The 11,447-nt window shown below is 48.5% G+C and overlaps 1 protein-coding gene across 5 annotated transcripts in view; it reads left to right on the top strand.

Annotated features, from left to right (window-relative positions):
- Positions 1 to 11,447, top strand: part of ACACA (acetyl-CoA carboxylase alpha) — a 127,061-nt gene that overhangs the window by 109,735 nt on the left and 5,879 nt on the right. For all 5 annotated transcript variants that reach the window (XM_027698760.1, XM_027698758.1, XM_027698759.1 and 2 more), the window contains 4 exons: positions 2,282 to 2,459; positions 2,801 to 2,913; positions 10,131 to 10,285; positions 10,959 to 11,129. In XM_027698760.1, the coding sequence (XP_027554561.1) occupies positions 2,282 to 2,459; positions 2,801 to 2,913; positions 10,131 to 10,285; positions 10,959 to 11,129 (617 nt within the window). The remainder of the gene's footprint in view (positions 1 to 2,281; positions 2,460 to 2,800; positions 2,914 to 10,130; positions 10,286 to 10,958; positions 11,130 to 11,447) is intronic.

Below are 11,447 nucleotides of genomic sequence, written 5' to 3'. Positions count from 1 at the left end.
CTACATAATAAAATAATTGTATAATTAGTAATAAATTTGTCACCCCTTTTGAGTCTTTTTTCTTTGCTCAGGACAAAGGGAAAGGTTGGAGTTTTGTTTGGTTCTCAGTCCCCACTGTCTCTGCCAGGATTTATATTTATTCCCAATTAGAGGGAATAAATTGTTCTTCTCTTTGTCAGAACTTGATATCTCTTAAATAACATGAAATTCCTTTTCTTGGGTACTTGGACAATGACCTTGGAAATGAAGTGGAGAGATCACATCAGTGCTAATATATACAGATATTTTTATATGTATGTATATATGTATTTTATACACCTCTCTCACTTGCTCTATATATGTTAGTGTATATATATATATATATGTATATTTATATGATATAAACAAGTATGTGTGTGTGTGTTTCCCAAAGAGTCAAAAGCTTAATTATGTTCATGTTAATGCTTAACACTGAAATGAGGGTTAAATGACAAGTGGACCTTGGCTGGAGTCTCGTTCCTCCCCAGAAATGGTGGTTTTCCCAAGTCATAGAAGAATTTTAGATGAATAAAAGTCTCAGTCTTTTCAGACTGTTTATTACAGCAGGTGTGTGGGATATATAAATGGAGCTCCTTATTTTTCCTACTCTCTGCACTGGTGTTTTAAAAAATCAGGCAAACTGGGAGGGTCCAAGCAAAGAAGCAAAATGATGAAGGGGATTGGAATAGTGTCCTGGGAGAGATGAGGGATGAATTCCTGTAGTGTCTAAGGAAAAAAAACCCACTGAAAAGCCTCCTGCTATTTGTAGTGAGCCTGAAGGAGTGGAGAGATTATGTAGGGTGGGACAAGGGGTAGTAACATGAAATTAATGGGGAAGGAGGGGAAGTTTGGCTGAGCACTGAGGAAAATCTCATCCATTTGGCTGTGGAAATGCCCCTAAAGAAGCAGTAGATTTATTGTGTGGGATTTCTAAATGGAAGCTTTCAGAAGCACTGGGGAAGAACAGTCCTGTGTGAACAAAGAGATGGACTAGATGATCCTAATAACTGTTTTTCATTTCTTGTATATTTGATTTAATACTTCCATATATAATTATATGTAACAAAATATATATATTCAAGGGTGCCTGTTTCCATTACAAACGGTATCCATTAGAAACTATATCATCTCATGGAAATTCTTTTGCCTTCCCTTTCTCTCTTTTTATTTAAATCACCTTTGGGGCTGATATTTTCAATGTACTGTCTTTACACAGTGGAGTTGTTCTTATTAATTTTGAGCAAAATGCCTTAAACAAATTGTAATGGAAGGAGAGCGGGATGCTGCTTCCCATCCCTCCCCACACTCATTTTTATGAAGGTCTGGAAAAGCTCTGTTGCTGTCAGGTGCATTTTATGCACGTTACATGAGCTGTGGGAGAGGTGCAGGGCAGTGAGTCTGAAATTGGGCAGCTTGGGCTCGTGTTGAGCACAGAAATACCCAGCCTGACTTCCTGAACCGTGGGAATTCTCGTTGGATTGGCTGGGAATCGGGGATGGATCATCTCCAGGGCACCTGGTGTAGAGGGGCTGGTGTGAGCTGAGGACCTGCAGCCCTGTGAGTGGATGTGGTTTCATGGGAAATCACCAGAGTGGATTTCCAGAGTGGAGGTGCCATGTCTGGGAGCAGGAAGGAGCAGGAATGGTGTGGGAACATCCTGCAGGCTGGAGAGGGACTTTTCACAAGGGCTTGCAGTGATAGGACAAGGGGGAATGGCCTTAAGCTGAGGGAGGGTAGATTCAGGTTGGATTTTAGGAAGAAATTCTTTACTATATAAGGGGTAGTGAGGCCCTGGCACAGGTTGCCTGGAGAGGAACCCATCCCTAGAAGTGTCCAAGGCCAGGTTGGACGGGGCTTGGAGCAACCTGGGCTAGTGGGAGGTGTCCCTGCCCGTGGCAGGGGGTGGAACAAGATGAGATGATCTTTTAGGTCCCTTCCAACCCAAACCATTCTAAGATTCCATAGTCTTACAATATCCCTACTCTGGTCCTGGTTCTCCCCCCAGACTGGCTTTGTTGACCTTCACCAGGGTGGAACGAGCTGGGCTCTGAGGTCCCTTCCAGTCTAAACCATTCCATGATTCTACGATTCTGTCACCTCCTTTCTCAGTCCCATCTCTCCCAGCTGCAGATAACAACAGCTGGAATTGCGGCAGGAGTGGGAAAAGCTGAGCAGTGGTGTTTTTCCCCTCCGTGACCGAGCGCAGCGGGGCTGGAGCAGCGACGTGCCGCGACTCCAGGTGCTGTGTCCTCTCTCTCCCCAGACATGTACGACCAGGTGCTCAAGTTCGGTGCCTACATCGTGGACGGCCTGCGGGAGTACCGGCAGCCCGTGCTCATCTACATCCCCCCCCAGGGGGAGCTCCGGGGCGGCTCCTGGGTCGTCATCGACCCCACCATCAACCCGCGGCACATGGAGATGTACGCGGACCGGGAGAGCAGGTAAGGGCCCCTCCTCCCTGGAGGCAGGACTGCCCCACAACCTCCCAGCCTCAGAGCTGCCCCAGAACCTCCCAGCCTCAGAGCTGCCCCAGAACCTCCCACCTTGCTGTGGCACTTTGTTACTGAGGGGCTGCACCTCCCCGGGTGTGACCCCCGAGGAGCCTCGTGGGTGTTTTTTGGTGTGGATAAATCGCGGATGAGAAGAGTCTTGTTCTCTCTCTGTTGTGTCTCCCTCCCCCGTTCCCTTACCTTCCACACACACTGAATCATTCCATTCTGTGCTTCCCCTTGTCGGATGACCTGAAAGTGCCTTTCTTTTCTCTCTTCCCATCGCTGCTCAGAGGGGGGATCCTGGAGCCGGAGGGGACGGTGGAGATCCGATTCCGGCGGAAGGACCTGGTGAAGACGATGCGGCGAGTGGACCCCGTGTACATCCGCCTGGCCGAGCGCCTCGGTACGTCAGCGGGGGGCTGGGGGGTGGGGGAGACCCCAAAAAGGGGCCCTGAGGCGTTGGATCAAATTCCTGGCTCTTTACTGGTGTCTGAGTTGGGAAGAAACCAGATGAGACCAGCAGCGTGTATGTTCATATGAGGAGATTCCTGTGCTTAGCATACCTGGGGTATGGGTAAATAGCGTGTTTTTATACTGATTTCTTTTTTTTAATTATATTTTATTGACTGGATCTCACAACAGACCCTTACTAAAGATGCTTGAGTCCAGTTTCCCTCCCAGCAGCTGCTCAGCTCACTAAAACCTCGCAGGCCAAACCTTCCGCTGGCGTCGTTTCGCGTAACCAAGAGTTTGGTCAGAGGCATTTTGGGCTGCTGGCCTGTCACTGGGTGTCTGAGGCAGTTTGCAGTGATGACATCTGTGTGCTCCTCAGTTCCAAGGGAATCAGGGCTGTTCTCCTCCTCTCTGAGCACATGGGGTGCTGTGCAGTGCTCGGTGCTGGCCCGGTGTTATTACCGTGCCTTCCGCTCCCAGTGATCCCGGCACTCAACAGCCCAAAATACAGAGTGTTCAGCAAAATGCACTTAATATCAGATATGTCCTCTCTCAGGGGAATAGGCTCTTTAAATAGTTCTTTACTAGCTCTTACTGTAAGAGTATAATCTCACAGAGCCTCCTTTTACCTCCAAAATTGACTACATTTCAGTGGTGGGAGAAGCGTGCGGCGTGGGTATGGTTTGAATTTATAAAGCCTTTTGGGATCCTTCAGGAGGAAAAGTGTTCTGCAAATGACTGATAAATCCTGGCTATTGCTGCAGTTACATTTTATTATTTGGCTTTTTTTTTAATTTATGGCAGGGCAACAATTTGTATACAAAACAACCCTTCTGATACACTTCAGGAAGAGAATAATAGCGGTGAAGGGTGAGGGGGTGCTGGGATCAGAGGTCTGGCTGCAAAGCAGTTTTACCAGGGGCTTTGATTGCATCCAAGATATTTTCTCTCTTTTTTAATGATGGTATTTTGAGGGAGCCTACAAGAAACATGGGGAGAGACTATTTGCAGGGGCCTGGAGTGACAGGACAAGTGGGAATGGCTTCAAACTGACAGAGTAGGTTTAAATTAGATATTAGGAAGAAATTCGTCCCTGTGAGGGTGGTGAGGCACAGGTTGCTCAGAGAAGCTGTGGCTGCCTCATCCCTGGAAGTGTCCAAGGCCAAGTTGGATGGGGCTTGGAGCAAGCTGGAATAGTGGAAGGTGTCCCTGCCCATGGCAGGGGGTGGAACAGGATGATCTTTAAGCTCCCTTCCAACCCAGACCATTCTATGAATCTGTGACTTCCAGCCCAGTTTTGATTTTTGCAGTGGCAGCAAGGAGGTTCTTTCCACAAAAACCTCACTTGACCTCTGTCAGACCTGACAGTGTCCCTTTAGGAGCACAGGGACACCACGACTGCCCCAAATCGTGGGCACCAGCACAGAGTCCCAACCAAAGCTCTCTGGGGGTGTGTCAGTGGAGGTCCTCAGGCAGGCAGGACCCACAGCTGCCCCTCCCCAGGGTCTGTGGACGGCTCCGTGTCCGGAGCAATGAGATGTGTGCTTGGGGAAGGGAATGTGCTGAGCAGTCAGCTGGGGCAGTGCAGATAAATGGCCCTGCACAGCAGCCGCTGCTGCCGGGAGTGTTTCCCTTCACCTCACCATAAACCCACTGCCTGTGCCGAGCAAACCAAGGCACTGCCTCCAAACAGAGCCCGTGGAGCTGCCGGATGGATCCGTTCCCAGGATGGATCCATTCCCAGGAGTGGAGTCTGGACAAAGGCAGCTGCTGGAGTGTGTAAAATCTTTAAGTGGTGGAGGGATGGGGAGCAGAGCATCACCCTCATCGCTGCCCTATTTCACTGACCTGGATCCCACCGGTGGGACCTGTGCAGCATCACCAGAAAAAAAAAATACAGGGAGAAAGATGGGATGGAGTTTTCTGCCAACACTCTCAAAAACCCGATGCCATGTGAGGAGGCAGGAGCCTGTTCAGGGGTTTTTTCCCTCTTCCTCTACAGGGTAATTACTCCCGGCAAACTCCATACACTTTAATTAAAATGACTGCAACACAAGAGCAAGTCACTTACAACTGTACATACCGAGAGCTCTAAAAGCTTCAGTCACTGATAAGCATCTCCCCGAGATGGATCGTAATTGCTCCCAGCATCGGGTGATCATCGCTGTTGTTTTGCCGCTAATTCCAGCAGGAAAGCCGAGATTGCAGGACACACTGAATTGCGTAATTTTTTTTCTTTTTTTTTTTCTTTTTTTTTTCTTTTTTTTTTTTTTTTTTTTGCTGGTTTTCTTTCTGGCCAATTTAAAATTTGTCAAAGTCGGTCTTCTTCTGGATCACTGCCCTTTGATATTTCGCGCACTCCATTTGCCACAAACAAGCCGCAGGGCCGCAGTTCATGCTGACTCCAGCAGAAGCAGAGAAAGCTCCATTTATCTTACACTGCCTGCTGAATTCTTACTCATTAGCTGGGGGTTCACTGCCTCTCTTTAACCCCTGAGTGGCTGTCATCCCTCCCGGAGCTGCTGGAGAGCGGGAGAAGGGAGATGCTCTCCAGTGGTGGCTCGGTTGGGAGACGCCGGGGTTGGACTTGGCAGTTGGGGAGTGGGAGAGCAGGGAAGGCTGGCAGATATTGAATAATTTGACATAAATCTGTTCATTATCAATTCTCCAGCACGATTGCTGAAATGTTTATTAGCCCCGTGGTTTATTAAAGTGTCACTCAGAGTTGGGCTCTTACAACCGGCGCGGAGCAAAGGGCAGGGAGGGAGAGGATGGCCCTTATCCTGCCCCAGAGCACGTTCCCACAGGGGATAGGTGTGCAAGGAGAGCAGGGAGCACCCAGAAATGCAGGAATGGTGCAGACTGTGAGCCTCGGGCCAGAGTTAAAAATACAGATATTCCGTTTTATGTATTTATTACAATTAGACTACAGCGGGTAGGAGTGGAGTGGAAACCGGTGTCGTCACGCAACTTCTGGGCAGGGTGGCAGAGGCTTCTGGGCAGAGTGGCAGAGGCACAGAGTAATGGGTGCCAAAACTGGATGGAATAGGAATGAAAGGAATGGCAAAATGGCTGCAGGTGGAGCAAAGATTGGATATTGCATTTCCATGTTTCTCCTACCAGGTATTTGTCTCGTAGGAAAAGGGCAGCATCCCCTCACATGTTGCAATAGTGTGAACATCCTCCTTGGCTGGTCCTGTGAGGTGTTGCCTGTGTGCTGGCGTGCATTTTTAATTTTATTTATTTAATTTATTGAAGTTCCTGACCAGTCGCTCTGTGCTGCTGGCTCCTGGCTTGGTTCACGCTTTATTTGGCTAAAGAGCATCCAAAACTGCTCTTAAATTACCAAATTATGAGTGAACACTCAGGCATTGAACACTCAACACTTCAGCACAGCAGTTGCCCTCTGAAAAGAAAGATTTTGGGGTGCAGGAGCAGACCTGGCCTGACTGACCCACCTGGTGAGGGCTGTGCTGTGACTGGGAACATCCCTGGCACAACCTTGTTCCCTCAGTGGCCAAAAGCTTCTCCATCCTGTGCCCTGTCTCATTCCAGGCTTTAGCTTGGGAGGTCAGATTGGCGTTCTGAAGTTTGGTAATTCTGTTTTGGGGCTGTGTGTTTGCTTAGTGTTGTAATTACTCAAAATGCCCGTTGTTTTCTTCAGCAAAAAACAAGAGAAATGCTGCTGTTGCAATTCCATCTCTCATGCAGTCTTGGACAAACCCAGTCAGGTTGTAACTTTGTTTTTTAGGCAATGCTGATTTCAGTAGCTGCTTCCACGTGCAAGTGCTGCTGCATTTAAATTGGTGTTAATTCACAATTCTGAGGCTTGAAAAGCAGGCACTGCTTTCTGTCAGCTCCTCCATGGCAGTTGGTGTCTGGGATATCCTCCCAGGAGGGCTGGAGATAGGAATTTTTTGGGATTACCTCCCTGCCACCCTTCACCTGTTTGGATTTGAGACCTCAGGAGCAAAAGAGGGGGAAAGGACAGGGGTGGGACATCCCACGGTGCTGCTGTACAAGGATATTTCAAGCCTGTGCCATGAGCATGTGTGACCTTCACTGGCTGTTCGTGCTGCACCTTTATAACATAAATCCTGCTGAATATTTAGTGAAGCAATTACAAGCCATCTCATTTAAAGAAACAAGAGACAATCCAAAAATGCCTGTCTCTCCGGGGACGTGAGTGGCTCTGAGTGACCTTCCCTCTCCCCTCTGGAGGGGCTCCCTCCAGCTGGGCTGGGAGGGTGTTGCCTGGGCAGCTTTGCTGAATTTCACAGAATCCCAGACTGGTTTGGGTTGGAAGGGACCTTAAAGCTCATCCAGTGCCACCCCATGCCAAGGGCAGGGACACCTTCCACTATCCCAAGTTGCTCCAAGCCCCATCCAACCCGGCCTTGGGCATTTCCAGGGATGGGGCAGCCACAGCTTCTCTGGGCAACCTGTGCCAGGGCCTCCCCACCCTCACAGGGAAGAAAAAATTTGTGTCTGGCAAGAGTTTTGTCAAAGGCAGGGGAAGAGAAGGTGAGATTCAGGTAAGAGGATCCTGAGGCACCAAGGATGGGTCACACCCGGTCTCTGTGGGGGCAGGTTGGGTTTGCCCAGGTCTTTGAGTGCTTGTTTGAGGAAAAAGCAGGAAAATGGACAAGAAATGCTTGGCTGTGCTGAGGGTGAGAGAGCAAACCCCACCTTGGAACAGCTCAGGAGCCATAAACAAGCACATGGACTCAGCAGCTCCCTGGCTCTGCAGTCAGAGGGAACCTCTGGTAACATTCCTTGAGGTCATTTTGTTTAACCTCTTAAACTGGCCATATTTAAAAGCCCCACTCTGCTCCTAAAGGTTGTGGGAAGCCCTGATCCAGGCTGTGGCAGCTGGATGGGGAGGCTGGAGTCACCCCCTGGGGGAGATGGCAGAGAGGGGACCATGGGGACGGGCAGGCACGAGCCACCAGCTTCCTCCAGGAAGCGTTTGGGAATAAATACATCCTGTATGGATGCATCTAGGAACATTTTAGGTTAAACATTTCCTATGTGTGGTTTTTGAACCAGGCTTTGTTGGTTTTACTGGGTGTGTTTGTGCAGAGGGTTTTGGTGAGCCTTGGACTCCCCAAATCTTTCGGGTGCCCCGACGTTGCCGCTGCCCCGGGGCGTTTGTTCAACCTGTTTAAGGCAGCTTTTCTACTGAATGAAAAAACAAAGAAAAGACAGTTCAGCAGAACAAAGAGGTCTTGGTGTGTTCACTACCCTGAGCTGGCTTTGGAGGTGTGGGGAGCAGGATGAAGATGTTACACGGATCACTCCGGGGTGATCCCGGCACGATCCGTAGTGACGGCCGTGGAGGCTGCAGAGCAAACTGCAGCCCAGGATAAATGGGACACTTCATGGCACTTCCAGAGCTGCCTTGGAGAGTGTCCTGTGCTGCCTGCCAAGTTGGGAAGGTCACACATGTTCTTTCTTGCTTTAAATTGCCGTGGTGCCCCACCTGCATGCCATTCCCTCCTCTTGGAATGTGGCTGTCTCAGAGTGCTGCTTCTTTTGTTTCCCTATTGATTAGCAGCCAATCCATACCTAGAGGTCTATAATGTTCCTATGATTTAAACTTGAACAGTTTCATTAACTGTCAAGTACCTTTAGAGCAAAGGAATCCCATATTTTAACTCCCCTCTCCTTGCCAGGGTAAGATTTGTGGAAGGAGACTTCTTTTTTTTTTTTTTTTCCCCTCCCCGAGAAATAAATAAATAAAGCCCCAGCTTTCTGAAAAACCCTGAGGCCTCAAGATCTGACTAGGAAAGAAAGAAAACCATTCCCAGATATTTAATTGTACAGGGGGCTTACGGGATTGATCGAGAGCTTAGCTTTTTACAATAGTCCAGTGAATAAGAAATGCTCCTGACAAACGATCGATGATGGGATAATCACTCTTTATCCCCCCTCCTCATTGTTACCTTCTTTCTTCCAGGAGAACAGGGTTCAGAAGTCAAAAATCTTTATAGACGCTGCTTTTAAATTAAGCAGAAAATAGACATTGACATATTTGTTAATCTCACCTAAATCATTACTGGGCCTGGCTGGGTGGACTCTGGGTGGCAGAGGCCGGAATTCACGAGCGGCGCTGCCTTAAGTGCATGTGTTGCCATTAAAAGCAGGGAGCCTGGCAGTTTAACGTGGATAAATATAGATAATTTTTTATTCTGAAGGTTATAAGGGGAGCTTCTCTTAATTAAAACCTTCTTACTCGCATTCGAAAGGTTAGGTAACATTTATATTGGTAGGCACGTAAAAACATTCCTTCCCTGGAAGGGATCGTTGTCTGGATGGCCTGTGGCTTGGAAAAAAGAATATATATATATATATGTGTGTGTGTGTGTGTGAGCAAGAGACTGGGGTGCTCAGGCCACTGGGGTCTCATCCCTTTGGAGCAGCAGCCCTGGGTCATCGTGTCCGTTGGGATGAGCCGTGGATGTGCACGGAAAGAGCGGGAGCATCGTGCGGATTCAGTGGGATGCTTCCCCCAGGATGCTGTCTCAGCTTCCAGGTGTGGTTTAGAGGCTTTCTTAGAGCAGGTTAATATCTGATCTTCATGCTTAGAAGCCTGTGATGGGCTTTGCATGCGTGAATTTGCCTGATCACCTCCTGTGAGCCCGTTTGGGTGCGGTGACAGCGAGTTCTGACGGTTGGGTTTTGCGCTGTGTGAAGGTTTTCCCTCTTGGGGGGGTTTTTGTAAAGCTTCTGCCCAGTGGTTTAATCTGTTCTTGTTGGGCTGGGATTGCTCTGGCTTCCTGCTGTGATGCCAGAGCCCCTGGAGTGGGCTCCAGCAGGAACCAGCCTAAAGGAGAACTTGAAATGTGGGGGTGGTTTTACACCATCCGTGCTTCTTGCTAAATGAGCTGCGTGTTGGGACATTATTCTTTTTTAGGAGTAAGTCCCGTAAATGTCACTTAATTGATGGCTCAGATCGTTGGCATTTAAATGCAATAGAGTTTCCATGGTGAGAACACCCTCAAAGCTCTTGCCTGTGGCAGGAAATCCGGGCTGGAACTCCAAGATTTGACTCAGACTCTGCTGGGCACTGCTGGGAGCTCTGGGGTCTGTCCTGGACTGCCTGGAGCTGCATCCCTGCATCCCCCCGGGCTTCCCCGGGTGTCTGAGGTGTGGCTGTGGTTGCAGGTACCCCCGAGCTGAGCCCGGCTGACAGGAAGGAGCTGGAGGCCAAGCTGAAGGAGCGGGAGGAGTTCCTGCTGCCCATGTACCAGCAGGTTGCTGTGCAGTTCGCTGACCTGCACGACACGCCCGGGCGGATGCAGGAGAAAGGGGCCATCACCGTGAGTACCCAGAGCCTCCCTGGGGATGTGCTTGGAGGGTTTGGCACATGGGAAGGGACAGTCTCCGGTGGTACCACAGACAACCCTCTGCCCCAGGACTGTTGCCACCCTCTCCATGGTTTGCTGGGTGTCCCAGCACCTGAACCTGCTCCATGTCCGTGTGAGACCCAACACACTCCCGGGGTTCACCAGGAGCTTGACCGTGCCCAGTGAGGTTTTTCTAGTCCCTCCCCCTGGGGTGTGAGTGTCCCAGGCGAGGCTGTGCTGCTCATTTGGGGAAGCTCCATCTCCTTTTGCAGAAGGAAGGAGGTTTGTGGGAGGCAGAGGGGGCTGGAGGTGTTCAAGGCCTGGTTGGATGGGGCTTGGAGCAACTTGGTCTAGTGGAAGCCCCCCCAGGCAGGGGGCTGGAAGGAGATGAGCTTTACAGAGCTTTCCAACCCAAACCTTTCTGGGATTCAATGATTCTGTGTAGTTCCTGGTGACCAAATGGTGTCAGGGTGGAATTCCTCAAAGCTCAGACATGGGAGTCTCCATATTTCTCTTGTGCCAGAGGTACAACCACGTACAGGATGAGTCCAAGCCTGTTCCTGCCTTTGGGAATGAGGTGTATTTATCTCTCCACGTAGATACTGTCCCTCAATCATTTCCCCTTCTCCACTTGTGTCTCGGGCAGGATGTTCTGGACTGGAAAACCTCCCGTACCTTCTTCTACTGGAGGCTGAGGCGGCTGCTCCTGGAGGATGTGGTGAAGCAGAAGATCCACGATGCCAACCCCGAGCTGACAGACGGGCAGATCCTGGCCATGCTGAGGCGCTGGTTTGTGGAGGTTGAAGGGACAGTGAAGGTATTTATTATATTTTATATTTTATATTTTATATTTTGTATTTTGTATTTTGTATTTTATATTTTGTATTTTGTATTTTATATTTTATATTTATTTTATATTTTATTTTATTTTATTTTATTTTACTTTGTTCTGTTTTACTTTGTTCTATTTTATATTATTTTATTCTATTTTATTTTATTATATTATATTCTGTTTATTTTGTTTTATTTTATTTTATCGTTTTAATTTTGTTTTAAATATTTTATTTTTTTAAGTTTTTTTTATTTTATTTTATTCTATTTTATTCTATTTTATTCTATTTTATTCTATTTTATT

Source organism: Neopelma chrysocephalum, unplaced genomic scaffold (assembly GCF_003984885.1).
Source record: "Neopelma chrysocephalum unplaced genomic scaffold, ASM398488v2 Primary Assembly neopelma1_132, whole genome shotgun sequence".
Taxonomy (NCBI): Eukaryota; Metazoa; Chordata; class Aves; order Passeriformes; family Pipridae; genus Neopelma; species Neopelma chrysocephalum.
Note: the sequence above shows the minus strand (reverse complement) of the source record. Positions and strands in the feature narration are given on the sequence as shown.